The sequence below is a fragment of the Haliotis rufescens genome, unplaced genomic scaffold (assembly GCF_023055435.1).
Source record: "Haliotis rufescens isolate VD_foot unplaced genomic scaffold, xgHalRufe1.0.p SCAF_5, whole genome shotgun sequence".
Taxonomy (NCBI): Eukaryota; Metazoa; Mollusca; class Gastropoda; order Lepetellida; family Haliotidae; genus Haliotis; species Haliotis rufescens.
In genome coordinates, this window is record NW_025964223.1 from 42106250 (window position 1) to 42133688 (window position 27439).

At 40.0% G+C, this 27439-nt stretch overlaps 3 protein-coding genes across 4 annotated transcripts; all 3 read left to right on the forward strand.

Annotated features, from left to right (window-relative positions):
• The first annotated feature begins 748 nt into the window (after window positions 1–748).
• Window positions 749–12775, forward strand: LOC124110296 (tryptophan--tRNA ligase, mitochondrial-like). Of its 2 annotated transcripts, none has more exons than XM_046469543.2 (7): window positions 749–868; window positions 2740–2927; window positions 4083–4164; window positions 5943–6023; window positions 6734–6816; window positions 8632–8750; window positions 11330–12775. In XM_046469543.2, exons 1-7 carry the CDS (start codon window positions 758–760, stop codon window positions 11776–11778), a joined length of 1113 nt encoding a protein of 370 aa, XP_046325499.2. In that variant the 5' UTR covers window positions 749–757; the 3' UTR covers window positions 11779–12775. The 2 variants fall into 2 exon arrangements, with proteins under 2 accessions (XP_046325499.2, XP_046325500.2); XM_046469544.2 differs by having other exon boundaries at window positions 754–884.
• Window positions 12776–15400: 2625 nt separating this feature from the next.
• LOC124110281 lies at window positions 15401–18729 on the forward strand. The gene has a single exon (XM_046469528.2). It carries the CDS (start codon window positions 15730–15732, stop codon window positions 16627–16629), a length of 900 nt encoding a protein of 299 aa, XP_046325484.2. The 5' UTR covers window positions 15401–15729; the 3' UTR covers window positions 16630–18729.
• A 992-nt stretch (window positions 18730–19721) lies between these two features.
• On the forward strand, window positions 19722–27041 carry LOC124110295. The gene is made up of 5 exons (XM_046469542.2): window positions 19722–19973; window positions 20757–22034; window positions 23443–23624; window positions 24834–25225; window positions 26328–27041. Exons 1-5 carry the CDS (start codon window positions 19916–19918, stop codon window positions 26518–26520), a joined length of 2103 nt encoding a protein of 700 aa, XP_046325498.2. The 5' UTR covers window positions 19722–19915; the 3' UTR covers window positions 26521–27041.
• The last annotated feature ends 398 nt before the right edge of the window (window positions 27042–27439 follow it).

A 27439-nucleotide genomic window follows, 5' to 3' on the forward strand; every position in this document is an offset into this window, starting at 1 on the left:
TTGGTATTTAAAATAACGAACTGCTAGACAGTATATGCACGTATCTGACTGTTTAATTTGTGCTTTCATTAGATATTGAAAGCCTGCATATCATGAATAGTCTCAACATAATAACGGTTACTATTGTGTCGTGTATGTTCATTATAATCTGTTGCACATTTCGTAGATTTTTTCTAGGTATTTGAATTACATTTTACAGTGATAAAACAAACATTTCTTGGTTCCAAATTCGACATACTTGTGTCGGCTAGAATGCAGCTGAAATGTCACTTAGATGAAAGAATCTCCTAGCTCCTATCTTTGATGATATCGGAAGCAAAGATTGATGTCGAGGTGACACATTAAACGCTTCATGTCATATGCGTGTTTTCGTTGATTGGACAAAGTAAGAAAAATTCTTACGCAAAGCATATAGCATTTGGCAAGACAGTTACTGTAGACAAGGTTGTGCTTAGCTTTGTATATTCAAAAACATATTGACGGGATGAAGAGCTAATGTTTAAGGCTTTTTATCTTCTCGCCGAAGAATAAAATTTACAACATAAACAATGTAATTGGTGCAAGTGGTAGTAAAATCACCACGTGCAGTACAAAATGTGGCTTTAGTGAATCATCTTACAAAACCCATACAAACCAAAGACAACATGAAATATAAAGCATGCAATAGGGAGCCTACAGTGATTTTTGTCCTATGGAATGTTTAAATTTGAGAATCATCTCCCGAATGAAATGCAGTTTTAGTTTTGCACGAACCAAAATGGCTGCGCCCTTGACAAGGCATGTGCCGGTTTGTGTACCAATGTTGCAACAGATTGGATTGTTATCCAGATTGTCAACAAGCACAAACCCAGATAATAACAACAAGAAGGTACATCCATCATATAGTGAGCTGACGCGTTATTAATCGTATTTAATTATAGAAAATGAGACCTACGTGTAATATGTCTGTCCTAATTTCGATCACTTTAGATCTTCAAAATTGTATTTCTGAATTATATTGGGAGTAGCTTGGAGACTTTGCCAGGGCCAGGGTCTTTAAATATGAGTCTTAACTGATAAGAACACCCACCTAATATACACATCGTCATAGGCACGATACGCAAGCATACGAAAAAAACCAAATTGTCAGCTTTAAATTATCTTTGTTTGAAAAAGAAAAAAAACAAAACACCACGCCCCTTCCATCGGTACAAAAACAGTTTGTATCATGGGGACACAACACTGTTTGCACGAGTCAGATAGTCATGAACAAGTGCATGTGCACAAATTGTTTCAGTTACTATAAGAGGCCAGTGTTATACAGCCACGTTTAAACAAGTGTTAGTCACAGCTCCAGGTGCATATTTGCATAAAATATGCAAATTAAATCACCATAATCCAATCAATTTTGCGTTGTGTGCCCACAAGTACACATGATAAAAAATTAATAACCGAAATGAAATATATAGTAAGTAAACAACAGGCACATGTACAACACTGTATTTCCCAGTATAGCATAAAATTTTCAGCTTGCGTAGGCATACACGCATATATATTTAAAGATCTTTACTTACTGACTGAATACAGGCATCATAAAAATACATGCAGTGAATTATCCACAGAATAGAAGTAAAATTAATTTCAAACATGTCATTGTTGTACAAAACCCAAGAGGGTAAAACTATATTGAATACCAAATAAAATAAGTATCAACATGATCAATACCCAATCTGAATGATAACATCATAACGTGAGTGAGTATGGTTTTACGCCGCTTTTAGCAATATTCCAGCAATATCTCCACAGGGGACACCAGAAATGGGCTTCACACATTGTACCCATGTCGGGTGTTTGGCGTGACGAGTGAACGCTTTAACTATCAGGCTACCCAACCACCCTTGTGAGCAAATGACAAATGCTAAAACAATTCTCTTGAGCACTTGTTAGTTGTTTGTTTTCTAAACGTTCCACTCCATGTGACAAAAAGTCTGTAGAGGATTGTTGGTTGTATATACTGAGCTGTAGATAAGCTTTTGGTTATTTGGGTATTTTCCCCAGGGTTTTGATTTTGATTGGGTATTAGTAGTGGGACGATATTCCGATGCATCGCTGGATTGCGATTTTTTACTTCTCGATACAAGTATCGATCACAATCGCACACTAAGTAAAAAGTATCAATTCTTACCTAATATGTATTTTTTGATAAATGTTACACCAGTCATTGGATTACTAGTGACAATAAGTAGTGAATATGTTCATATTTTCATCCACTGCGCCATACTTGACACTGCCAACTGTAAATTGTTAGTGTGCAAGGTATTTGGCTGTCCTGTCTATTAAAAAAGATGGCTTACAGACCACAGCTAAGAGCACATGCAAGTATCGTGATACATATTGGATCGTGAGCAAGGTATCGTGATACATATCGGATCGCACAGTTGGTGTATCGTCCCAGCCCTATTGGGTATCCACAATTTTAGAGGGTATTCAAATCTTTTTCACCCACCTGTTTCTTGACATTTGGGTATTTTAACTTAAAATCTGTTTTGGTACATTCCCCTTAATCATTTAAAACTATGTGAATAGTTGTATAACCGCAATGATAACCCGCTGATACACAATAATGTTTTCTGACAGTTGTAATATATGCAATTTTTTATCTAATAGCTGTAATTTTATTTCAATAGCTTGTTTATAGATTTTGCTTTAAAAGAGTAAAAGAGAAAGAATTGCTAACTAACAGATGCAATTCTTTTTCAGGCTTCCAAGTTTGCACATTGTCCCCGAAGAGTATTTTCTGGAATACAGCCAACTGGCATCCCTCACATAGGCAACTACGTTGGCGCCATTAAGAACTGGGTTCAGCTGCAGAAGAAGTATGATGATGTCATCTTCAGCATCGTAGACCTCCATTCAATAACAGTACCTCAGGATCCAGCTGGCCTCAGGTGTGACATCCTTACAAGCCTTGATGCTGTCATGTTTATAGGACCCGTGAAGATCCGGGGTAGAATAGGTCTTCAGCAACCCATGCTTGCCGTAAAAGGCGACTATACTTGTCGTAAAAGGCGACTAATGGGATCGGGTGGTCAGGCTCACTGACTTGGTAGATGCATGTCATCGATCCCAATGTGGATTGATGCTCATGATATCAATCACTGGATTGTCTGGTCCAGACTTGATTATTTACAGACCGCCGTCATGTAGCTGGAATATTGCTGAGTGCGGCGTTAAACAACAAACCAACCAAAGCAATGTCATGTGTATAGAGGCACAGAGGTCCAGTCGGCCAATCTGCAATGAAGACTCCCCAGGACTCCCCAAATGTTGTTTCAAATCCTTACTCATTTTCTGTTTGTTCGCCCAACCAAGGCCCAGGTTTAATTCCCATATTGGCCATGATATTTCTAAAATTGACATAAAAACATACTTTATCACTCACTCAGATGTTATGTCAATCAACATGGTAATGTTTCCTGTGAGAATTCATGGAAAAAACTTCTAAAGATTTACCATTTTTCTGAGAATATCTTTCAGTTCGAACCTGTGGGGATGCCTGTGCCCAGCACCCTATGTTTGTGATAGACACGACTAAATGGATCAGATGGCCAGACTCTGTTACGTGTTTGACTACATGTCTTTGTATCTCAACTGTGTAGATCGATGTTCATGATGTCAATTACTAGATTTATTAGTCTTCTTCAGACTCGATTATTTACTGACTGTTGTTTAGTAGCTGGAATTTGCTGAGTACAGCATAAAACAACAAAGAAACAAAAAACAAAACCTTTAAAGTTCAACAGTCATAAAATCCAAGGTAGATTAGGTCTTCAGCAACCCATGCTTGCTGTAAGAGGCGACTGAGCTTGTCGTAAGAGGCGACTAACGAGATCGGGTGGTCAGGCTCGCTGACCTGGTTGATGCATGTCATCGTATCCCAATTGCATAGATTATGTCCATGATATCAATCACAGGATTGTTTGGTCCAGACTCGATTATATACAACCGCCGTCATATAGCTGGTATATTGCTGAGTTTGGCTTAAACAACAAACAAACAAACTCTAACTGCATGCCCTCAAGACCAGCACGTTTTGTTTCCAGGGAGAATGTCCTGGACATGACAGCCTGCCTGCTTGCATGTGGTATAGACCCAGGGAAAAGCATCCTCTTTCAGCAATCTGCAGTAAGTGTTACCAGTATTATCACACAATAAGATTGTCATAAGTCTCATGATGAAGAAGATTAGGAGACATGCCAGAAAATATACCAGGCAAGCCTTCAACATGTTCAAGATTAAATATATCAATTGTCGGTGGCGGATCCAGAGGTGGGTTCTGGGAGAGGCAACACCTGCCCCACCTTTTTTTTTTACGTTTTGTATGCACATTTCCTACTATTTAAGATGTTTATGTGATCATTAATGTAAACTTATCAGTGTTTGAAATAATTTTAAAACCCACCAAGACAGTCAGACATGTGGCCCATAAATGTTGCCTGCCCATCTTCAAGTTACCTGCCCGTATTCAGACATTATAAATATTGAAAAATCATGAAAATTAAGAGACAATTCTTGTCCATGTTCAGTTGAAATTATGCAAACAATTACTTGAGAATCTACGAGGAGTTATAATAAAGCTGAATACATAAGTAGTCTTAAAATTATCTGCCAGACAGTCGGGCAGGTGGAAGACAACTTCATGCAGCCCGACTGAAAAGTTACCAGCCACGGTTAGGCGGGCCGGCAGCTTCAGACATTATGAAATATTAACAAGTGGCCCAAGTAAAACACTCTAATTTTAAGAATCTTGGATCCACCCCTGCATTGTTGTCCATGGTGACTTAAATTATGATATGACTCCCATGTGCATAGACATTTAGCAAGTTATGGTAGATTGAAACAGTGAGTGAGTTTGGTTTGATGCTACTTTGATCAGCATATTAAGTTAAATGTTGGTTTGTCAGCTTGATGTGGGAAGAAAACTCAACGTAAGTCAGATTTTAGACATTTTTACCAAGAAAAATAATCAGGGGAGGAATTCAAAACCATGAGTGTTGGTTTCTGTTAAGCCTAAGGGACACAACTCTGCACAACACTGATTGGGCTTAGTGTAAGACAGATTTACTTCCGTAAGGTGAGGTCGACCTCCTGAACATAATGTATGTGGGGCCTGTGTTAGAAAACTATAGGTGTAGTCGTGGTAATTGCCTGGGTGGCATTGATCTTTGCTCATGATTTCAGTCACTGGTTTATCTTGTCCAGACATTGAGAGGCCACCATCATGTAGCAATAATATTGCAGGCTCTAGGGTATAACAACATTCAGACCCTCACTAAGTGTGTCACGATGACCCTGTGTTTTTTTCACCGGTTAATCAACTCTGATGATGGACCAGTTGACTGAAGCAGACCAAAAATCCCTGTAATTCACACATCCAAAAGCATGATATGAGGGAATATCATTATTGTGCTGTTAGTAAATTGAACATCACTGTCTGTAGCCATGGCAACTCCTCAGGGGACTTATTGGGGAATATTAAGAGCTGTGCAAAATGAGTCCACCCGTGCCAAACTTGACTGGAATTTCAGAATTATATTTTGTCTGGCCCAGCAAGTGCATCATCCAATTAAAATCGTGTAACTAAATTGATATCCGGTTCGTAAACATGGCTACTGACGAGCAGATTTTGGTCGATTTTCAAGATTTCCAAATCTTTTCATGTTCTTTTTAACGTGCTCAAATGATTTGATACACTTCGCGAGACTAGATCTATTTTATTACAAGAAAAATCTTGATTATTGATGAGATTGTCTTGCCTGGGCACCACTATTCTGATTAAATCAAATGCAAGGGATATGAGAGGTGGAATCTGATTTGTCAGTAGGAGGGATATAGAAGGGACATAACTCAAGCCCTACTCACTCACAATCTCTCTATAAAGTGTACTTGTATATGTTAATCAGGTGTCCCAGCATGCAGAGCTGAACTGGATATTGAGCAGCCTGTGTACTCTACCTCGACTCAATCATCTGCCCCAGTGGAGGGTAAGTGTCGTCACATTCTCGTCATAGATGGTCGGCTCAGAGTCTGTATAATGTGTCTGAGTGGACCATCCATATTAAACTATGTCATGGTATTTCAGTGGACTTACACTTTAAAACTGGCATATGTCTGGACTAATACAAGCAGCCACACACACACCTGCATGCACATTGCTGTACATGGTAAATAGACCCGTGAAGATCCAGGGTAGAATACCGGTAGGTCTTCAGCAACCCATGTTTGCCATAAGAGGCGACTATGCTTGTGGTATGAGGCGACTTACGGGATTGGGTAGTCAGGCTCGCTGGCTTGGTTGATGCATGTCATCGATCCCAATTGTGTGGATCGATGCTCATGTTGTCAATCACTGGATTGTCTGGTCCAGACTCGATTATTTACAGACCGCCGTCATATAGCTGAAATATTGCTGAGTGCGGCCTTAAACAACAAACAAACAACATGTTAAATAATTCTTAACGCTACATTTCACCTCACCTAACCCTGCCACACCCCACCTCACCCCACCCCAGATTTTCATGCCGCCTTGGGGTATTCATGAGTGGGGTATTCATGTTAAAGGGCAGCATGGTATCTAAGTTGGCTAGCTCTATTCCAGACTAGTAGAGGCAGACACACACATGCACACACATGCATGCACGTCGCTAACCCTGTTTCACCTCACATCACATTGATATTAATCTTTTTGTTTCAGGAGAAATCTGAAAGGCTGAAGGACCCCAGTGTTGGTCTGTTCACCTACCCTATCCTCCAGACAGCTGACATCATCCTGTACAAGTAGGTTCTCTCCACTGAATCAAATCACATGGATGTAACTGCATTCATTAAAGCAAGGGGCAGTCGGGTAGCCTTGTGGTTGAAGCGTTTGCTCGTCACGCAGAAGGCCCAGGTTCAATTCCTCACATAGGTACAATGTGTGAAGCCCATTTCTGGTGTCCCCCCACTGTGATTTTCCTGGAATATTGCTAAAATCGACGTAAATTCTTATCCACTAACTCACTCATTAATGCAAGGTAGCACACATGCCCCAGTGGCACTGCAGCCTGCTGCAAAGCAAAACAGCTTGACCCGTGCTGGTTTTCTACAAATCTCATTAAATTCAGATGTTTTCCTCCATGTACTCCGATATGGTATCTCTGTCTGTTAAGACCATTTTGTTCAGAACTTTTCTTTTCTTTCCCGAGATCCCCAAAGGGCTGATATGGGGGCCTCGGGGTGATATGGGGTATGATATGAAACGGTCATCTAATGACCTCTAAATATCATTACCTTGGGAAAATAGAATGCTGCTCATGCTATCACCCACTGGTTTCACTGGTTTATTTGAAGGCTGTAATGACATACATTGAATATTGTTGCCTGCAGTATGTAGCATTCAAATTGTCTATGAATCAGATACATACAAGACCCGTGAAGATCCGGGGAAGAATAGGTCTTCAGCAACCCATGCTTGTCGTAAAAGGCGACTCTGCTTGTCGTAAAATGGCGACTAACAGGATCGGGTGGTCAGACTTGCTGACTTGGTTTATGCATGTCATGGGTCCCAATTGCGCAATCACTGTATTGTCTGGTCCAGGCTCGATTATTTACAGACCGCCGTCATATAGCTGTAATATTGCTGAATGCGTATCAAGCTACGTAATTGGGAAATGGTGACATGCATCAACCATGACGTCACACAGCATAACCATTAGATCTATATTCTTTCCTGGAAATCCCATGGGTAAGTGGTGCATTGATGAATAGTTGCAGGTTGAACACAACCAAATGTTTTCCATAGACTTCTATAGAAACGTTATATCTTGAAAAAAATTAACTAAGCATTCACCAGCTATTACATGTACATGTGTGCACAGTCTGACCTTAACACAGCATAGTTGCCTTTAACAGCAAGCATGGGTTCAGCAACCCATGCTTGCCGTAAGAGGCGACTATGCTTGTCGTAAAAGAATACTAAAGGGATCGGGTGGTCAGACCCGCTGACTTGGTTGATGCATGGCATCGATCCCAATTGCGTGGATCGATGCTCATGATATCAATCACTGGATTGTCTGGTCCAGACTCGATTATTTACAGACCGCCGTCATATACTTGTAATATTGCTGAGTGCGGCGTTAAACAACAAACCAACAAACCAACCTTAGCACAGCAATAAAAAGAAAGTATCTGACTGGCTTAATCCTTTTTCAGAGTACACAAAACACATCACCCCACATCCGCACCAAATGTCACTTGCTTGAAAATATCCGTAGTCACATTCAGCATAAGACATCATTAAAAAAAGAAAAACACAGTCTTTTTAAATCACTGGATCGATGTACATTTAAAAACATATAAATCTTACACAAAATCCTCCAATCACATGTGAAGGCTCGCTACAAAAACTGTTGGTCGGAAGCTGATTCTGATTTGGTGTAGAACTTGTGCAGCCTTTGTGTCGTCGAGTCCTACAGAACATCAGTAACTTGCATTTTGTCAAAACAAATCAGAAACAGAATGAAGTCGTTATTTGGAGCATGTCACCTTGAAAAAATCTAATGACTCTACTTAGTATCCATCACTTATTTGTCTGTCGAATGTTTTGCTTGCCAGGGCGACGGACGTGCCCGTAGGAGATGACCAGATACATCACATCGAGCTGGCCAGAGATCTCGCCAAGGCTTTCAATAGAACATTCCAGGTCATATTTCCTAGACCTGAAGTTCTTTCAAGTAAGATGTTTTTCATGAATCGTATCTGTATCAGATTCTGTCTTGGATTGGCCACATTAATAGGATCACTGTCAGTGATGAATAATTACAAGTAAAACTGTAAAGGAATTTCATCTGACATACTCTGAATTCCCAAATCTCATGTAGAAAGACATTAACACCAGACTCATTGATGAAAGAAATAGGAATCATTATTTGTGTACTGCAACATAATTTGATCTGAGTAAATGTAGAGTTGTGTCCCTTTGAAAAGTTCACTAAAGGATTGAAGTTATATTTGTTGACGTTCATCAGCTGATGAAGACAGTGCCTCACATGAGCAAATTCCATGATGTGTGAAGCATTATAAAAAATTATTTAAGTTTATCAAAGCTTTTCTAAAACCCAACCTAAAGGGATTCCGGATATTGGCCTCCAGTAAGCCAGTAAACTTTGTATTATACTTGGGTGGTCACACTCGGTGATTTGGTTGATTTCGATGGATTTAACACTGAGTGTAGATTGAAATGTACCATTGCTTATGAAAGAAAGATGTTAATAAAATCCATTGATGCCTATATCATCAAAGCTATCATCTAATCTGTAAATACAGTGGGAACATGTATCAACAAAATTTGATACTCTTATCAGTGAAAAAATGGAAATAACTTGATAGTGATTGGTACCTCATGAAATCATACTGTTTTTCCCTTCACGTTTGTAAGTGAATTGTATATGCTGCTGAATATTTCAGCTCCATCATGATGGCCTGTAGATTATTGAGTGTGGGCCAGCTGAATAATCAGCTTTTCGCAGGATGAATCAGCCAGGTCACACACTACCCAATCTTAATAAGTCAGGCTCGTGCAACAATCATGGGATAACATGGAATACCCACAGGGTAGATCATTGGATGAATTATTCAGAAATTACAGTGACACCATCAGCCGGTCACACACCACTCTTGCAATAATCATGGGATAACATGGAATACCCACAGGGTAGATCGTTGGATGAATTATTCAGAAATTACAATGACATGATCAGCTGGTCACACACCACTCTGGCAACAATCATGGGATAACATGAGATACCTACAGGGTAGGTTGTTGGATGAATTATTCAGAAATTACAATGACATGATCAGCTGGTCACACACCACTCTTGCAACAATCATGGGATAACATGAGATACCTACAGGGTAGGTTGTTGGATGAATTATTCAGAAATTACAATGACATGATCAGCTGGTCACACACCACTCTGGCAACAATCATGGGATAACATGGAATACCTACAGGGTAGGTTGTTGGATGAATTATTCAGAAATTACAATGACATGATCAGCTGGTCACACACCACTCTGGCAACAATCATGGGATAACATGGAATACCTACAGGGTAGGTTGTTGGATGAATTATTCAGAAATTACAATGACATGATCAGCTGGTCACACACCACTCTGGCAACAATCATGGGATAACATGGAATACCTACAGGGTAGGTTGTTGGATGAATTATTCAGAAATTACAATGACATGATCAGCTGGTCACACACCACTCTTGCAACAATCGTGAGATAACATGGAATACCTGCAGGGTAGGTTGTTGGATGAATTATTCAGAAATTACAATGACATGATCAGCTGGTCACACACCACTCTGGCAACAATCATGGGATAACATGGAATACCTACAGGGTAGGTTGTTGGATGAATTATTCAGAAATTACAATGACATGATCAGCTGGTCACACACCACTCTGGCAACAATCATGGGATAACATGGAATACCTACAGGGTAGGTTGTTGGATGAATTATTCAGAAATTACAATGACATGATCAGCTGGTCACACACCACTCTGGCAACAATCATGGGATAACATGGAATACCTACAGGGTAGGTTGTTGGATGAATTATTCAGAAATTACAATGACATGATCAGCTGGTCACACACCACTCTGGCAACAATCATGGGATAACATGGGATACCTACAGGGTAGGTTGTTGGATGAATTATTCAGAAATTACAATGACACAATCAGCTGGTCACACACCACTCTTGCAACAATCATGGGATAACATGGAATACCTACAGGGTAGGTTGTTGGATGAATTATTCAGAAATTGCAATGACACGATCAGCCGGTAACATACCACTCTGGCAACAATCATGGGATAACATGGAATACCTACAGGGTAGGTTGTTGGATGAATTATTCAGAAATTACAATGACACGATCAGCAGTCACACACCACTCTTGTAACAATCATGGGATAACATGGAATACCCACAGGGATGAATTGTTCAGAAATTACAATGACACGATCAGCCGGTAACATACCACTCTTGCAACAATCATGGGATAACATGGAATACCCACAGGGTAGATCATTGGATGAATTGTTCAGAAATTACAATGACACGATCAGCCGGTCACACACCACTCTTGCAACAATCATGGGATAACATGGAATAACTACAGGGATGAACTGATCAGAAATTACAATTCCTTGAAATGTATGGAGACTGGTACAACTTCGTCCTCAAACACAGCATGATTGTAAATGTTTCATTCTTTGTTATCTTCTCTTCAGGTGATGCACCAAGGATCAAAAGTTTGAGAAATCCAGAAAACAAAATGAGTAAATCAGAACCAAATGCAAAAGGTCGCATCGACCTGACAGACAGTCCCGATGAGATCCGAGAGAAGATAAAGAAGGCAGTCACTGACTTTACAGCAGTGTTGTCCTATGAGCCCGAGGAAAGGCCAGGTGTGTCTAATCTGATTGACGTCCACTCCTCGCTCACTGGCCTGGTGCAGGAGGAGATATGCGAGGAGAACATGTTGTTGAGTAAAAGTGACTATAAAGCCAAGTTGGCTGACATTGTCATTGAACAGTTGGCTCCAATTAGAGAGAATGTGCTGAAACTAAAGGGAGATAAGTCTCACCTGGAACAAGTGTTGAAAAGTGGGAATGAGAGAGCCAGGGAAATAGCGGAAGAAACTATGAAGGAAGTGAAGAAGGCTGTAGGGTTGTCATGACAACAGCTAGCTCAGCTGTAATTACGGAACACTAACAAAGGACCAGTCTTAGTCATATTTGAGTGTTGTTCAAGAAAATACGCAATTGTATTGTATACATCATTCTATCATGAATTTGGAAATTACACAGTTTGTATTAGTCATTCAGGGGTTATCAAATCACAATAAACCCCCTCTGATTGAAACAGCCAATTTATTGACCGCATCACCATGGAAACTGATATTTAATGAACAGAACTTCTGTTTCAATCATAACCAGTAGGCATTTCAAAATAATTATGTGTATAGTTATAGATTACTAAATGCAAAGTTGCAGTTACTTCAATATTCAAAGTGTGCATGGCAATAGTTGAAGAACATGTTGTATATGCCTATGTCAGTTTGAGTGGATGCTTTTATGAAACTGGAAGAATGGACAAAAACTACTGAAAACCATAACAAAAATGGAACATCGAGGTGATGGTATCAGCTACCCAAAACACACCGCTGAATGCAATCAGTGGTTGCACATGCAATACATTACAAGTAACAATCAGTGTGTTATATTATAAAATAGTTAATTTCAGATGCAACTTAATTGCACTCTTGAAAATTGAAAATGCGATTTTTTTAGAAATATTTCTGTGTGACCCCTAAATAATGACACAGTGTAACTGAATTTTACCTTCGTGCTGTTTCTCTTGATCATTTTCAGTCTGGAATTAATGTATTCTACAAAGTTGATATGTTGCCATTGAGTGATTTTGGGAACTTTATTTTTTGCTTGGTTGATCTGGATTTTGTAGAAGAACATTAAGCTGTATAATCATGATAATAACCCAAAACTGTGACTGCCATATTTGACTCTGAGCTTAGGTTTCTCAACTTTTGATAGGATATTCTATCTGAGTGTCTAGCCTGGGGACATGGATTGAGATAAATATGTTTTTTATATTGCCTTGGAGCTCAGACAACTTGAGTTTAAGAGATTCAAATAAAAATAAACACAAATATTAAATTCTCTTAGTTGTTATTCTTTTCAATACTTTTCTGAAATATTTAATTTAATCATCCAGTGGAAGGTATTAGTTCAGGAAATGCAGCAATGTGTGACCTCCTCCGCTTTCAACCATTGGTTTATCTATTCCTCCTTTGCTATCAACCAGTAGTTTATCTGACCCTCCTTCGCTATCAACCAGTAGTTCATCAGGCCCTTCTTTGTCATCACCCAGTTGTTTATCTGGTCCTCCTTTGCCATCAACCATTAGTTTATCTGGCCTTCCTTTGTCATCAACTAGTTGTTTATCTGGCCCTTCTTTGTCATCAACCAGTTGTTTATCTGACCCTCCTTTGTCATCATCCAGTTGTTTATCTGGTCCTTTGTCATCAACCATTAGTTTATCTGGCCTTCCTTTGTCATCAACTGGTTGTTTATCTGGCCCTTCTTTGTCATCAACCAGTCGTTTATCTGACCTTTCTTTGTCATCACCCAGTTGTTTATCTGACCCTCCTTCGCTATTAACCAGTAGTTTATCTGGCCCTCCTTTGTCATCAACCAGTAGTTTATCTGACCCTCCTTCACTATCAACCAGTTGTTTATCTGGCCCTTTTTTGACATCAACCAGTAGTTTATCTGGCCCTCCTTTGTCACCAACCAGTTGTTTATCTGGCCCTCCTTTGTCATCAACCCGTAGTTTATCTGACCCTCCTTCTCTATCAACCAGTTGTTTATCTGGCTCTTCTTTGTGATTAACCAGGAGTTCATCTTGCCCTCCTTTGTCATCAACCAGTTGTTTATCTGACCCTTCTTTGTCATCAACCAGTTGTTTATCTGACCTTTCTTTGTCATAACCCAGTTGTTTATCTGACCCTCCTTCGCTATCAACCAGTAGTTTATCTGGCCCTCCTTTGTCACCAACCTGTAGTTTATCTGACCCTCCTTCGCTATCAACCAGTAGTTCATCTGGCCCTTCTTTGTCATCAACCAGTTGTTTATCTGACCCTTCTTTGTCATCAACCAGTAGTTTATCTGGCCCTCCTTTGTCACCAACCTGTAGTTTATCTGACCCTCCTTCGCTATCAACCAGTAGTTCATCTGGCCCTTCTTTGTCATCAACCAGTTGTTTATCTGGCTCTTCTTTGTCATTAACCAGGAGTTCATCTGGCCCTCCTTTGTCATCAACCAGTTGTTTATCTGGCCCTTCTTTGTCATCAACCTGTAGTTTATCTGACCCTCCTTCGCTATCAACCAGTAGTTCATCTGACCCTTCTTTGTCATCAACCAGTTGTTTATCTGGCCCTTCTTTGTCATCAACCTGTAGTTCATCTGACCCTCCTTCGCTATCAACCAGTAGTTTATCTGGTCCTTCTTTGTCATCAACCAGTTGTTTATCTGGTCCTTCTTTGTCATTAACGAGGTTTATATGGTTTATCGAGATAGTACCAGCATATGCTAAAAACATCATCTTTGGTCATAAGTGTGTTGAAAGAGGTTCTCTTGGAGTTGAACATTTTAGCCAATTTTATGATAATTTTTGTACGGTATATGCAAACCTTTCCTTGATTGTATAATTTCAGATTTCCAGCGATCTGTAAAGGGCCCTTATCGTACCTCTTCCTTTACTGATTGTGTGTTGAAGGGTTAGTCCATCCAATAGATTGATGTGGATGTTAAAAGTACTACAGGGTTTTCTAGTTCAAGTGTGTTCGGATGTACAAAATGAGTGCTGAATATGGATAATTCCTCAGATTTGGCTGATGAAGATGTTTCCTTTCGCCTCACGGCATATATCAATGTTCACACTGTTGATCACTCGCTTGGCAGCGCTCTGTAGACCACGTAAGTAGAAAATACGCTGACTGCAGGATTAACTTCAAACAAGCACCACTCCCGTTCCTTATTTTTTTTAAACAAATCTTTTTCACGAAAGTATCTACTTCTACACAATTATGCTAAAGATCTAAGGAAGTGTTGAATGCTAGACTTATCAAAAGTACCCTTTACAGCGAGATAATTACATTTACGACTTTTAACTTCCCTGTACTGAAAGCCAATGCATGTACATCGGCAAGTTCATAAATCAAACTTGAACCGTTTCATGTTTTAAAGTGTGTTTTTACATAATATTACATTTCACAGACACTTCAACCGACAACACTCCAATTGCTTTACCAACCCGCACGAAGTTTGACTAGAAAGATATTTACTTACTCTGTGTCAACAAGAACCTTTCATTTTGCCGAGATGGGGATTATGTTTCAAGTTAAAGTAAGTTGACAAAGCATTTAGGGACTAAGTACATTTAAGGAGAACCAAATACTCAAGAAAAAATAGAGGCTTTATTTTGATATATTGTTCTCGTACTTTACACGAGTGCATGTGGTTATCTTTCTGCCCTGCTTTGAGAAAGTGACCTGACTAATCGCTGCCTAAACAATATGACACAAGGCGAACAAGAATACGTGAAACTTAAAACCATTCAGAAATTCACAAGCTGATTCTATATTCGCCCTAAGCTATTCAAACACGGCGTTCACCAATTATCAGAAGTACAATCTTGACCACTTGCTTCTACAGGACTTGTTTAACTGATCGGTACGATTGCGTAAAGCATGTTGTGTACACTGATCCGACAGGGTTTTCTTTAGAATTATAAACGTATTTATCGAATGCTGTCGTACCCTGTGTATAGTCAGACGCAAGACGGTTAAGTGAATTTTTTAAAAAGGGACTGTCGGTCATGTTCAGAGTACAGGATCATATATTCTCCATGTTCCAATTGTACACCTGTGTGCTTGTGTTTGGGATTTCTTCCCACGGCGTTTTCGACATTTAGGTCGAAAAGACATACAGTCTACGTTTACGTGATCGGAATATGATATTAGATCTCCAAATCATCGAAAGACTATGTCTAGCTGCCGTCAGACTGTAATTGATTTGTGAAGAGAGCAACAATTAGCATCAGGGACGCAATGGATGATCTGTCGTACAAGCTCCAGGTGTTTCACACTGTTAACGAATATAAGGCCCATCGTTTAAACAGGACCGAACAGTGCAAACTTGAATCTGCTCGGACCTTGATCCATAGGGAGAAGACTCTCTATGAGAAAGACTTTCAGCTTCGAGTTCAGAAACTTAAAACTCGACAGCAAGAGATGAAAAGGGACGTGGATGTAGGCACTGATGACGAGAGGAAGGAGTTGCCCGATTCAGCGAGATCGTCATCGCTTCGATTCAGGGGCTGTAAATCTGCTCGCCTACCTAAGAGTGAGGAGTGTTCTCTATGTGACCGGATTACTGACATAGTTCTTAAGTACGAGGCAGAGAAGCGTCCAAAGAACACAGCAACGTATTCCACGTCTACGAATCTGCGCCAATCTGACAGCCATGTCAGACAGTTTCTGGAGTCTATAGAAACAACGGTGATGCCTTTGAAGTGGGACGTTACCTCTGGGAGTTTTATGGATGCTGGAAGAATAAATTTAGACGGACGTTGCAAAGATGGGATGCTTAGTATGAAGACTGATAAGAACCCAGATATAAACCCATCTCAGAAAAGACTGATCAGAGAATCCACCAAAATGCTTCCACCAGACGACATGGGTCACGTGTGTACGACCTTGACCTCGGCCAAAAGTCGACGAACGTTTCCCGCCAAGATTGAAATTCAAAGGAAGGTTGGCGAGTTTGTACAGTCACAAGAGGTGTACAATAGGTCGAATCCTATCAATGAAGACATCGTTGTTCAGTGCGAGGCCTTTCGTCTCCATAGCGGCAACAGGGTGGACCGAAAACCACCACATTTCGTCAGTAGGCGGGAAGCCATGATTTCTGAAGTCTTGGAGAAACTAGGAATGACAAGAGCCAACTAGCCATCGCACGGTTGCTTCTTTTTCAATGTTGAACTTCGATCGTAAACGACAAGTGCAGCTTCACTTATTGTTGTAGATCCATGTCCAAGCGAAATGTGGATGGTGTCCTCTTGGATATTCCTGCAAAACGCGATATGTAAATCAGGTACATCAGTTAAGGTCTGGTATCAGACATTTAACGTTTAGTGAAAGTTGAATGCTTAACATATGCAATATGCACGCTTTTTGTACTTTAGGCCTGAAACCTATAGTGACAGTCACAAACCGCAGCTGATCAAACTGTTCAAAATGAACAGATACGAAACAATCCTACGTCGTAGCTGTGCAAAACGTCACGCAGTATTATGGAAACAAGTCCAGGTCCGTTAATTCATGCGGCTATCTGTTCGCGAGGCAGCGGAGAAAGCACAGAGAAACAGACATCGATATTTAAGTTACATTTTACTTTTCATGAAAGTGGTATGTAATCGAATGAAATACTTATTCTATGACAAATTCTTGTGATGGAATTTTGTTGCTCTTATAATTATTCTTAGCAATGACAAGGTGATTACATAGTGTTGTTTTTTTTCAACTGTTTAAGTCAGACTGTAATATAATCGATATCTTTTTAATCATCCTTAACATCTTCCTGCATTTCTCCCCTACCATCACAATGGTTGGATAAACGTCATTTATCTAATTTTATAACGGATCTGATAGTTTACCCCAGAATCTCTCTGAAATAAGAACCGCCTTACTCTCAGGATCTACAAGTGAGGTTGGTTGAGCAGCAGAGTAGTTTATTTGTTCGCTCGCAATGTCGAATCCCCATGATTGAAGCCATATTTTGGTGATCCCGTCGTCATAATATTTCAGGAATATTGCCAGAAGCGGCGGAAGACTATACTCTTTTACGCCTTAACAACACAATAAGTTGTGCGAGTCGTGTATAACACACAATGTAATAGTACTTCAGTAATATGACGGCGTGGCAGCTTAATGTGGGAGGACATGCCAAAATGATTTTAGCGATAACTACGAGGGATGATTAAATAGCTTTATCTGTGGTTATGGGATCATTTCACTGACTTAGTCAAGAACCTCTTCACAGCGAATTGCAGCACATTGGATCAATGAACCACCGGTTTTCCCTTTAGTGAGTGAGTGTATTTCAGTGATATCACAGCGTGTCAGCTTGATGTGGCAGGAACGCCCGCAGTGATGCAGGTGTCGGACATTTACCACTTTGGTGAAGCCAAAGAGCACGGTACGATGCTGACAAACCCAGACACATAATCTAGGCGAAGCCGCGATCAATATTGTCTGGCAGATCTAAAGGACGCAACTCCGCTAAGCGAATTAAGGAGCCTCAGACGACGGGGCCACCTGCAGACGGTGATTTTGCTACATGGTAATTGTATGATTGTGCAATGTCGTTAAATTTTGTCCCAGTTATTGTAGTGTTCAGTCAGTAGTGGTGTTACGTTTTATGAGAACCGCGACCATGTACCTCAGGGACGAGTTCATATGTCCACCCACACGCACGCAGAGACGCAAGCAGTTATACTCGCACTCTAAAAATATAATGAAAATTATGATATCCTCAAAGAAACTTTCGGAAATAATTTTTTAAACACAATTCATTGTTCCTCCGCACAAATATTTTCAAAACAAAGCAAACCGGTAGTTGTGAAGAGGCCACACCAACACCAACTAGCCATTCGAACCGAACCATGCCCTTTCGCCTGACGAGGTAACACATGAACCATTATCATATGAACATCATATGACACTTTTCACAATGACATGGTGAGTGAGAACCTGAGTGAATGTTGTTTTACGACAAAGTCATTATTTAGTTATATTACGACATACTGAAAATAACTGAATCAGAAACAGGCTGACAGGTGGTTGATGGTATGAACACAACACCGTCAGACTACAGTGACCAATAATCAGACATGTCACACATTGTGACCATTCGCTCCCCATTAGTCTAGTCTTTCAAGCTGTTGACACTGTTTCTTCCTAGGAGTTCCCTCAGGTGTCAGAATGACATGGATATACCTACTTACTTCACATTGGGGCACGGGTGGCACAGTCGTTTAAGGCGCCGCGATTCGCCGCGTTGCGTCCCTTGGGCACGCAAAACCTATGATTATGGGTTCGAATCCCGGTCCGACCCGATTGTGTTTCTAGGTTTGTCAGCACCATACCCGTACTCGTGGGTCCCACCGAAGTGGTAAACGTCTTAGACCTGCATCACTTCGGGCTTTCCTCCCACATTAAGCTGACGCGCCGCGATATAACTGGAATACTGTTAAAAGCGGCGTTAAACCCAACTCATTCACTCCTACTTCATATGATTTCCACGGTTAAGTGTGGTCTTAGATTCAGGTTCCGCTTACTTAGGGTCGTGTGCAGGTGACTATGTGTCGTTGTCCAGCATGAACCGCGACATGTTACAATTGTTTTGGTTCCGTGGAAAGCAAATTCCATACATGCCATGGTCATTGCTGTGCAAAGATATCCAAGGCAACATAATTCGCCTGTACATTGTTTTCCTCACGCGTGCCCTGATCTTATTATCGTTGGTTGGAATCCCAGATTCGACCTGATTTAATTAGAACAATGGTTTGTCATCACGATAAACATGCCAGTGGGTTCATCAAAGTGGTAAACGTCCATGTGGACTCTAGTTGCTGCTCGGAAAGTTTGGATCAGTTTCATGTTATAGGTGCATGTTACAGTACGTTTTCATTTATAATTCAAATCAAATCAGACAATGTTATACAAATATTCAGAATAAAATATGTTTTGAACATTTTGTAGAAGCTTTGACCATTTCAGAACGAACAAATGCCGTCATCTATTGTGAATCATCTCAAATCCACTGTACATGGCCTGCAATAATTCACGACTAGGAACATAAGAAACCTGTCCAAATTCTGTAAAATCATGGTGTCATTGTTTAAATCTATCAAGTAACTCTCCCTCTTTCTGAATTGCACATATATTGCTACCATAGTAAATCTGTATAAATATGCATGCATGCTCGGCCAAGATGTTTTTGTATATATTCTTTATTTATATGTATATGTTTTATGTTGTTGAAATAATTTTGTACCTCTGATGCCGCTGATAGCGGCCTGAGCGTGAATAAAGTTCAATTCAGATTGTGCAAGGTTATCACTATGCTTTTTACAAGCTGTTCCCAGCGCTGTCCCAGATCTATAAAAGGGCTTAAGTTGCCCACATGTTTTGTTCTCAGCAGTGATCGGGCTACGAAAGCAAACCGACAGCTATGGAGAATATCCTGAAGTTGTTTTGGCTTATGTTTTCCTATAATCAGATATGCATGGGTAAGTTTCGATACCTTCAATTCTAAATATTGTACCTACAACTGTAATTGTACATTCAGCCATGGGTGGGAAAAATTATCGATTGTTATTGGTCATCAGGTCCAAATCACACTAACAACCTCTGTTTGAAACAAATAATTTAAAGGCTGCATCAGCTCACAAGTTTTCTCACCAAGTGTCGGCAGACATATTGAAATAATGCTATGTACGATTATATGTGACGACACTGGCCAGAAAACACGACATAAAGCTAGGACTTTGAGTGTCCAAGGTTAAGTAACATTGGAGCGCTGGAAATTATAGTAGTTTTGCATCCGACCATGACGTCATATTTTCAGCGTCACAATGAGCGACGTGAAGTCGTAACAAAGACGTACTGTGCAGAGCTAAACTTGGAAAGGCTTGCTCACGTTGTTTACTGGTGCCCATTTATGTTGTTTACGAAGTAGTAATGTGTAATTACACTCTTTTAATGCCTGTCACGCATGGGGATAAAGTACACTGATGCAAGGTATCAATATGTGTTGGCACATACAGCGCCTTTGCGTTGAAAGACTATCATCGGCTTTTCCTTGAATCAGATCAACAGCCCACAGCTACGTGTTCGGTGCCAAATTCAATTTTACGCAGGTAAATCTACTGGTAACCTAGCGCTACATTTAAAGGCACAGCATGTTTATCTCCAAAATGTGTCTTCACATGTATGATACAATCGAGACAAATAAGCGACACGAATGACGTTTTAATCAACGAAAACATAATTTCACTTATGATGTATTGCAGCTTTCACGGATACAAAAGGAAGAACATTTTCTCTGGCATTCTTTCCCGAATACATCACTCCTGCAACAAGTGATCTTCGAAACATTCTGTACTTCTCATCCACCCTTGACGGTGGTTGTACTGTGAACTACAATGACGGGACAAGACATCAGACTAATGTGCATGTTATCGCGGGCGATGTGGTAAAGCTGGCTTTACCTGACACAACACAGCTCCTAACTGGAACAAGAGTTGAACATAAGGCCATTTATGTCAACTGTTCCACCGAAATAGCTCTTTATGGCCACAATAAATACGCTCTTGGGAGAGACACCTCAGACGCATTCACTGTTTTGACAGATGAAATGTTGTCAACGGATTATCTCGTTGCAAGTGTCGAGAAAACTGCAAACCTTGGCGTTGTGGCCACGCGAGACAATACTACTATTTCAGTGACCCTCAATGCAACATGTGATTATGTATTCAACAGTGTACGATATGGAGATGGAGATACAGTCAGTGTTACACTTGGTTATGGTGACGTATTTCAGTTAGGTTTAGCATCTACAGATGGTAAATGTGATTTAGGAGGAACCCGAATCCATTCTAATCATCAAGTCGCAGTGTTTTCTGGGGCTTTGTATGTCTGGGAACTTGACCTTGCTGCAGGTCACATGGTCAGTCAGGTTCCTCCAGAGAATGCATTTACGAAAACAGTAATTGCACCTAAAGTCGAAACTGATGAACCAGGAGGAATGACGTTGCGTGTATTGGCACGTGAGAACAATACAGTTGTGACTATAACAAGGGAAGAAGCAAATGGGACGATAGTGACTTCGTCTACATCACTGAATACAGCAGAGTTTGAAGACATCAATTCCGATTTAAGCGCTGACGTCATTGTACAGAGCAACAGGCCGATAATGTGTATCCAGAACATCTATTTCAGAAGAAGAGGAGGTTCGTCATTGTTTGTGCCAGGAACGGACCTTTATGACAACAACTACATTGTAGAGAGTTTGGATTTGGATGGCGTGAGCTCAGATGGCCCTTTTATTACTATCATGTCAGAGGTGTCATCATTTATGGATGTTCGTGTAAATGGCCAGCAACGTGATGATATCAAATGGACTAATCTCACCACGGTACCATACGCTGTTGGCGTACTAAGGATACAACCCAAACAACCGTATGTTGTCAACAGTTCATCACCAATCCTAGTCAGGCTTCACGAAAGATTATACCTGGAGTCATATAGCTACAATGCAGGATATCGTCTTCCATCTTTTCCAAAAAAGCGTAAGTTTAATATCCTTTTTTAGAATTGTGTTCTGTGCGAAGTTGATGACATACTATCATACTACTTTTACGATTCCCAAATTTAAACGCGGTGGTAACCCCGAAATCGGTACGTACTGAACTAGATTGTGAAATTAGTAAATTACCCCCCAAGATCAATGAACAGTCAACACATTGTATTGACGTACACCGGATCAGGTTTACAATAATCATAAACATCAATACAGTGGATCAAAATATTTGGCAGTAGTGATATACAATAGCGAGATAATCCCAATTACATAAGTCAGTGCACTCACGGCATGGATAAAGAATTTACATTACACTATGACAAATACCCGGTTGCATTTTAACAGCTTTGACAAGTAATTTTTTTTTATTTGTCTCACATGGTCTCGCACGAACTTACAACAATTCAGTGGAGGCACTGCAGTATTCTGGCAGACATGTTGAGTAAATGTTTCAGTAAACTTTGAGTAGACATAACCAAACGTGCATTAATAACGGACAGAGGTTAAGTTGGAACTTAGTAGGATTGAATGCAATATTTTGTCATTGAAACACCCTCTGATAAGCGTAGCATGTTGAGCATCAGAGTGGGAGGTACCATTAGCATTATGAGTGAGAGACACGTACTCAGTAATATGTGATGGGGGTCAATGCATCGAAAGATTGTATATACACCTGGTTATACAATGACCTATAGCTCGTCACATTGCCTGCGTCATTCGTTTCTCGTCGTACCAGCGTACACCACCATGGCCTGTACAGCTACTGGTTCACCGGACAAGGCAAGACAAACGTGACTAAGTCATTGCATTTCAATCAAATAACTTAAATATTCCCTGAAGAGTCATTGATATGGTTTTCGTGTTTTTGCGTTTGTTCATTTGTAGGTTACCCTGTGAATTATATTTTTAACCTTAAAACCGGGATTTGTCTTCCATGTTATATAGCTTAATAAAACCACATGACGTCTCCAATGAAAGTTAAATGAACGTCATTGCAAATAAAAGTGACAAAACCATTTCCATAGCCACGAGAAATCTTTGTTAAAAGCAGAGTCGTTCTTAGCATACGATTAAATATGTAAACATGTCCTATCAACAGAACACTGCCGATCATTACAATGTAAGCCGCCTTTGGCATTACGCCAGTAATATGACGTCGGTTTGACGAACGAATGAACACTTAAATGAATAGGCTACCCAAACGCCTCTTCGACACACTGAGCTTGTATATATTGTCTGCTATGAAGTGTTAGAATAATAAGTGCTAATTGTGTGTACATATTTTGTAATTACTTACTTCATTGTTAATTAAGCACTAACTTGGCACCTGTATGTGTTCAATATACCCACCTCTACTTGTATTTCTACTGAATGCATACACCTTCTACTTGTTCCAGTAACAAATGCCATCGAACTCAAATGCTTAGCAAAGGGCTGGTTTGTGACGCTAAATGTAGATGTATTATACAACGTTACCCTGTCTCACATCTACATGGGGCAGAGCAAGTGTACCGGAACACTTCATGGGAATCAACTCATATTCAACCAGTCTTACACTGAATGCCATACAGAAACAAGTGTAAGTACACATGGATGTGGCAACATGTTTCTTTGAATACCGTATGGTATCAATAGATGCAGCATATGTAATTGAAGTGCAGCAACCATGCTAGGTTCTAACCCTCTACTAACAGGCAGCTGCTACAGTTATGTAATCGTTTTCTAACGCTATCAGTACCATAAGTTACAAACGAGTTCCATTTGTGCGATAAACACAAGATCATACCAATTGACGACAGGGGTGTCGCGTAAAAACCTTTGTAAATGACTTCATCAATAGTGGATCTTGCCGAAACGATTGGTAAAATATTCGTTTATAAGGGCCGGCATGGTCCGAAACAATGACAATTTGAGGGAGTCTTGACCGCTCCCCTTGCAGCACGTGGCTCAGTTCGACTAACGTAACGGGTGGCCTTTGACGTCGCCGTAAATGTGTCCCGAGCATGTCCCAGACGTGGAACGTGCATGTCCTGAGCATGTTTCAATGGTGGAAATGTCAGGACGATACGTGCACTGTGGGCACGAACATTATCGTCTAGAAAGACAATACGTGGACCAGCATTGTGCACAAACCACACACTACTGGGCCAGTGGGTTCTTTCAGTAGGCCGATAAATACCATTTTGTGTCTGAAAACCTGTTCTAAAGTCTGTAGGTCAAAGACGAGACACATTAAACATTTTGGCTACTTCTCGCTGAGTTCTACGAGTTTGAAACATGGCAATAGCCTAAAGCGTCTATCACATTGAAGACAACCCATTCCCAATCTGATCTCAAATACTGCATTAAAGTATGAGTAGAGAGCTAACTTGTCTCTCTGGATAATGAAAATCAACAGAACGAATGGCCCAGAGCTAATTGACGACATTTCACTGAAATGTCAAAAGCAATTATCACCCCTACCCACGTGCACCCACATACAATGTTTTGGGTGTCATGGGGAGATAGGTGTCCGTTCTCAAGCCGTTCAATCTCTAGCAGACATTTTTTCAAAGCTGATCGTATTTCTGTCTACCGATGAAAAGATATATATTTCATGATCCCTACTATATTTTGAGAGTAAATGTTTATATGTCTGAAATTCAGCAACACTGGGAAGGATACATATCATATTTCAAAATCAGTCTTCATAATTTGCATGACAACCTTTTTGTCTATCATATTAATAATTTGAACTCATTTCCAACCGTGTATGTTCATGTACCCTTTCTGTGTCTTAATGTTCTAGGTTTCCAACGGCATGGTTATGTTCAAGAATAGAGTCATGTTTGTGGCTCTGTCCCCTGACAATGTGGTCAGACATGTCATCTGGCTGCACAGCATCAGTTGTTCGGAACCAGTGGATGGAACAAATGCTGTCCTCATTTATCCAGATTTCAATGAAACAGTAACTGGTAGTTCCACTGGACACATACAAGGTCCCAGCTTCGACATATCTCTTTTCAAAGACGCTTCATATCAGCATCTATTTTCTGGCAACCATGCCCAAGCTAAGATCGGAGAGCCAGTGTATGTTCAGGTCTCCTCATCCGTTAGTCCCAACACCATCATGGTGTTGCGTTCCTGCGACGCCCAAATCGGCAATGGGAAAGAAGTACCTCATCCTCTGATTGAAAATGGGTAAGTATGATCTATCATTGGATTTATCAAAAAGGACAAGATGGTTACTTTAAATAAAGTATAAATGATATAAATGATTTCATTGGATTTATCAAAAAGGACAAGATGGTTACTTTAAATAAAGTAAGCAATTTGACAATATTGATGGGGATCCTTGAAGACGATATTTTGTAACATCCGAACAAAAGAGCATGACAATTAACTCTATGTGGCACTGTTTGCTGTTGTTGTTTAACGTAACAGTCACATTAACTATGTAAATATGTAAATAATCGACTCACAACGATGTGCGGTCACACGCAAACACCTAGTAACCTTGCCATTCGATCCAAGTAGTCGCTTCTTACGACAAGCTTAGGATTCAGGGGACCTATTCTCTAACCTGGTTAAGTGGCTGCATTTTCAAAATATAGTTGTATGTTTAGAAAACTCATTGGACTTTGTGTAACCATGCGTACAACATTGTACTTATTCAGTACACATTATTATTATTATTATTATTATTATTATTATTATTATTATTATTATTATTATTATTATTTTATTTTTTTTTATTTACGGATTAAAATGAAAAAATGCAGCATAGAAGGTTTTGGTGATCCTGGCATAGTCAGGCTGGTTAGGCTCATCATCAGCTCAGGGCTTTGTCCCCTCTACATGCTGGCCAGACAGCGAATGGGACTTCTCCCAGCAAGTCAAACCCTCCCTCAACTTTTCAGAGAATGTGAAGACTCCCCAACACTGCAGCCTTCTGCATTACCCATATTGTCAGAAGGGCTGTATTCTGGGTAGCAAACCCGGGTACTCTCCCGATGTCAGTCAACATAATGGGAGGTACTAAACCTAATGCACCGAGAACAATGGGGAGTCTGACAATTTGGTACTTGGGATGCAAACGTGACATTTTGAAAGCGAGGTCCGCATATTTGTCATGTTTTTCCTCACAGGGGACAGAAAATTTAATAATATAAATGATTTCATTGGATTTATCAAAACGGACAATATCAGGTTTGTTGGCCTGGATACGCCTGAGGCTGTAAATGGGTTATTATTATAATTATTATTATTATAATTATTATTATTATTATTATTATTATTACAGGTGTGCTGTCGATGCCCGCACTCAAATTCTCGTGACGCGTAACTCCGTGACCAGGTTTGAGTTTGAAATGTTTGACCTGCCTGAAGAACAGGACGGCATCTACGTCACTTGTCACGTGACATTCTGTGACCAAAGTGACTTCTCCGACAAGTGTAAGCAGCAGTGTCACACAAGTCCTCACATCATTGGCTAACACATATTACATGAGTAGATGTGTCAAAGTTAAATAAGTGACTCCAAAACGATTAAATGGTACAGTTGTCTGACGTGATGGGCGAGGCAGGGGTATGTAATTGTCTTATAGTGTAGCTTCAATACGATAATTAAATACGATATTATTTGGTGGATATTAACATGTGCATATGTGAGTCACATCTGTATAGATAAATCGCGGGATTTAATTTGGTTCGTGTTACATGTGTATGTTTGTGTTAATGTATCAAGACAACTGATTTCTTGTTTTTTTAATTAGTTTTACCGTAATTGTTGAATATATGTAAAGTATGTAGCTTCAAAACGATCATTTGGAATTTGATTTGTATATTCAAATATTTCATGTTTATGCTTATGTCAAATATGTGCAGGCGTGGGATTGTGTATACGTTTCATGCGCGAATGATTTTAATGTACAATTGTAAATGTACACTTGCTACGTCCTCAGTGGTTAAAGTGTTATATTTCAATAAATGCTTTGGTCTTTATTTGTCAAAAGAACTTTTTATGGACTTTTATTTTAAAGTTTGTACAAGTGAGATGTTACATTTGGTTTGAAATGATCTGTGGCTGTTTTAGAGAGGTGTAGTGTTTCAGTTTTGTCTTATTCCATCGTTATTGCTAGGGATATATTTCCTCTTTCTGCTTATTACATTTTGAATCATTGAGATTAACATTGGCAACTCTCATTTCCCTGTCTATATTAGTCTGGAATTGATTGAAAAAAAAAGGGGGGGGGGGGGGGGTCAGTTTTTCGAAATTGTTAATTCTCAAGGATGGTAAAAGGTGTCGCACGCAATCGGTATCCCAACGCATACATCTTGTATGCATCTCGCTTTGTCACTCAATAAGAGTGGCTTGTGGCGGGAACCTTCTTTCATCTAGTGAAAGGTGGAAGT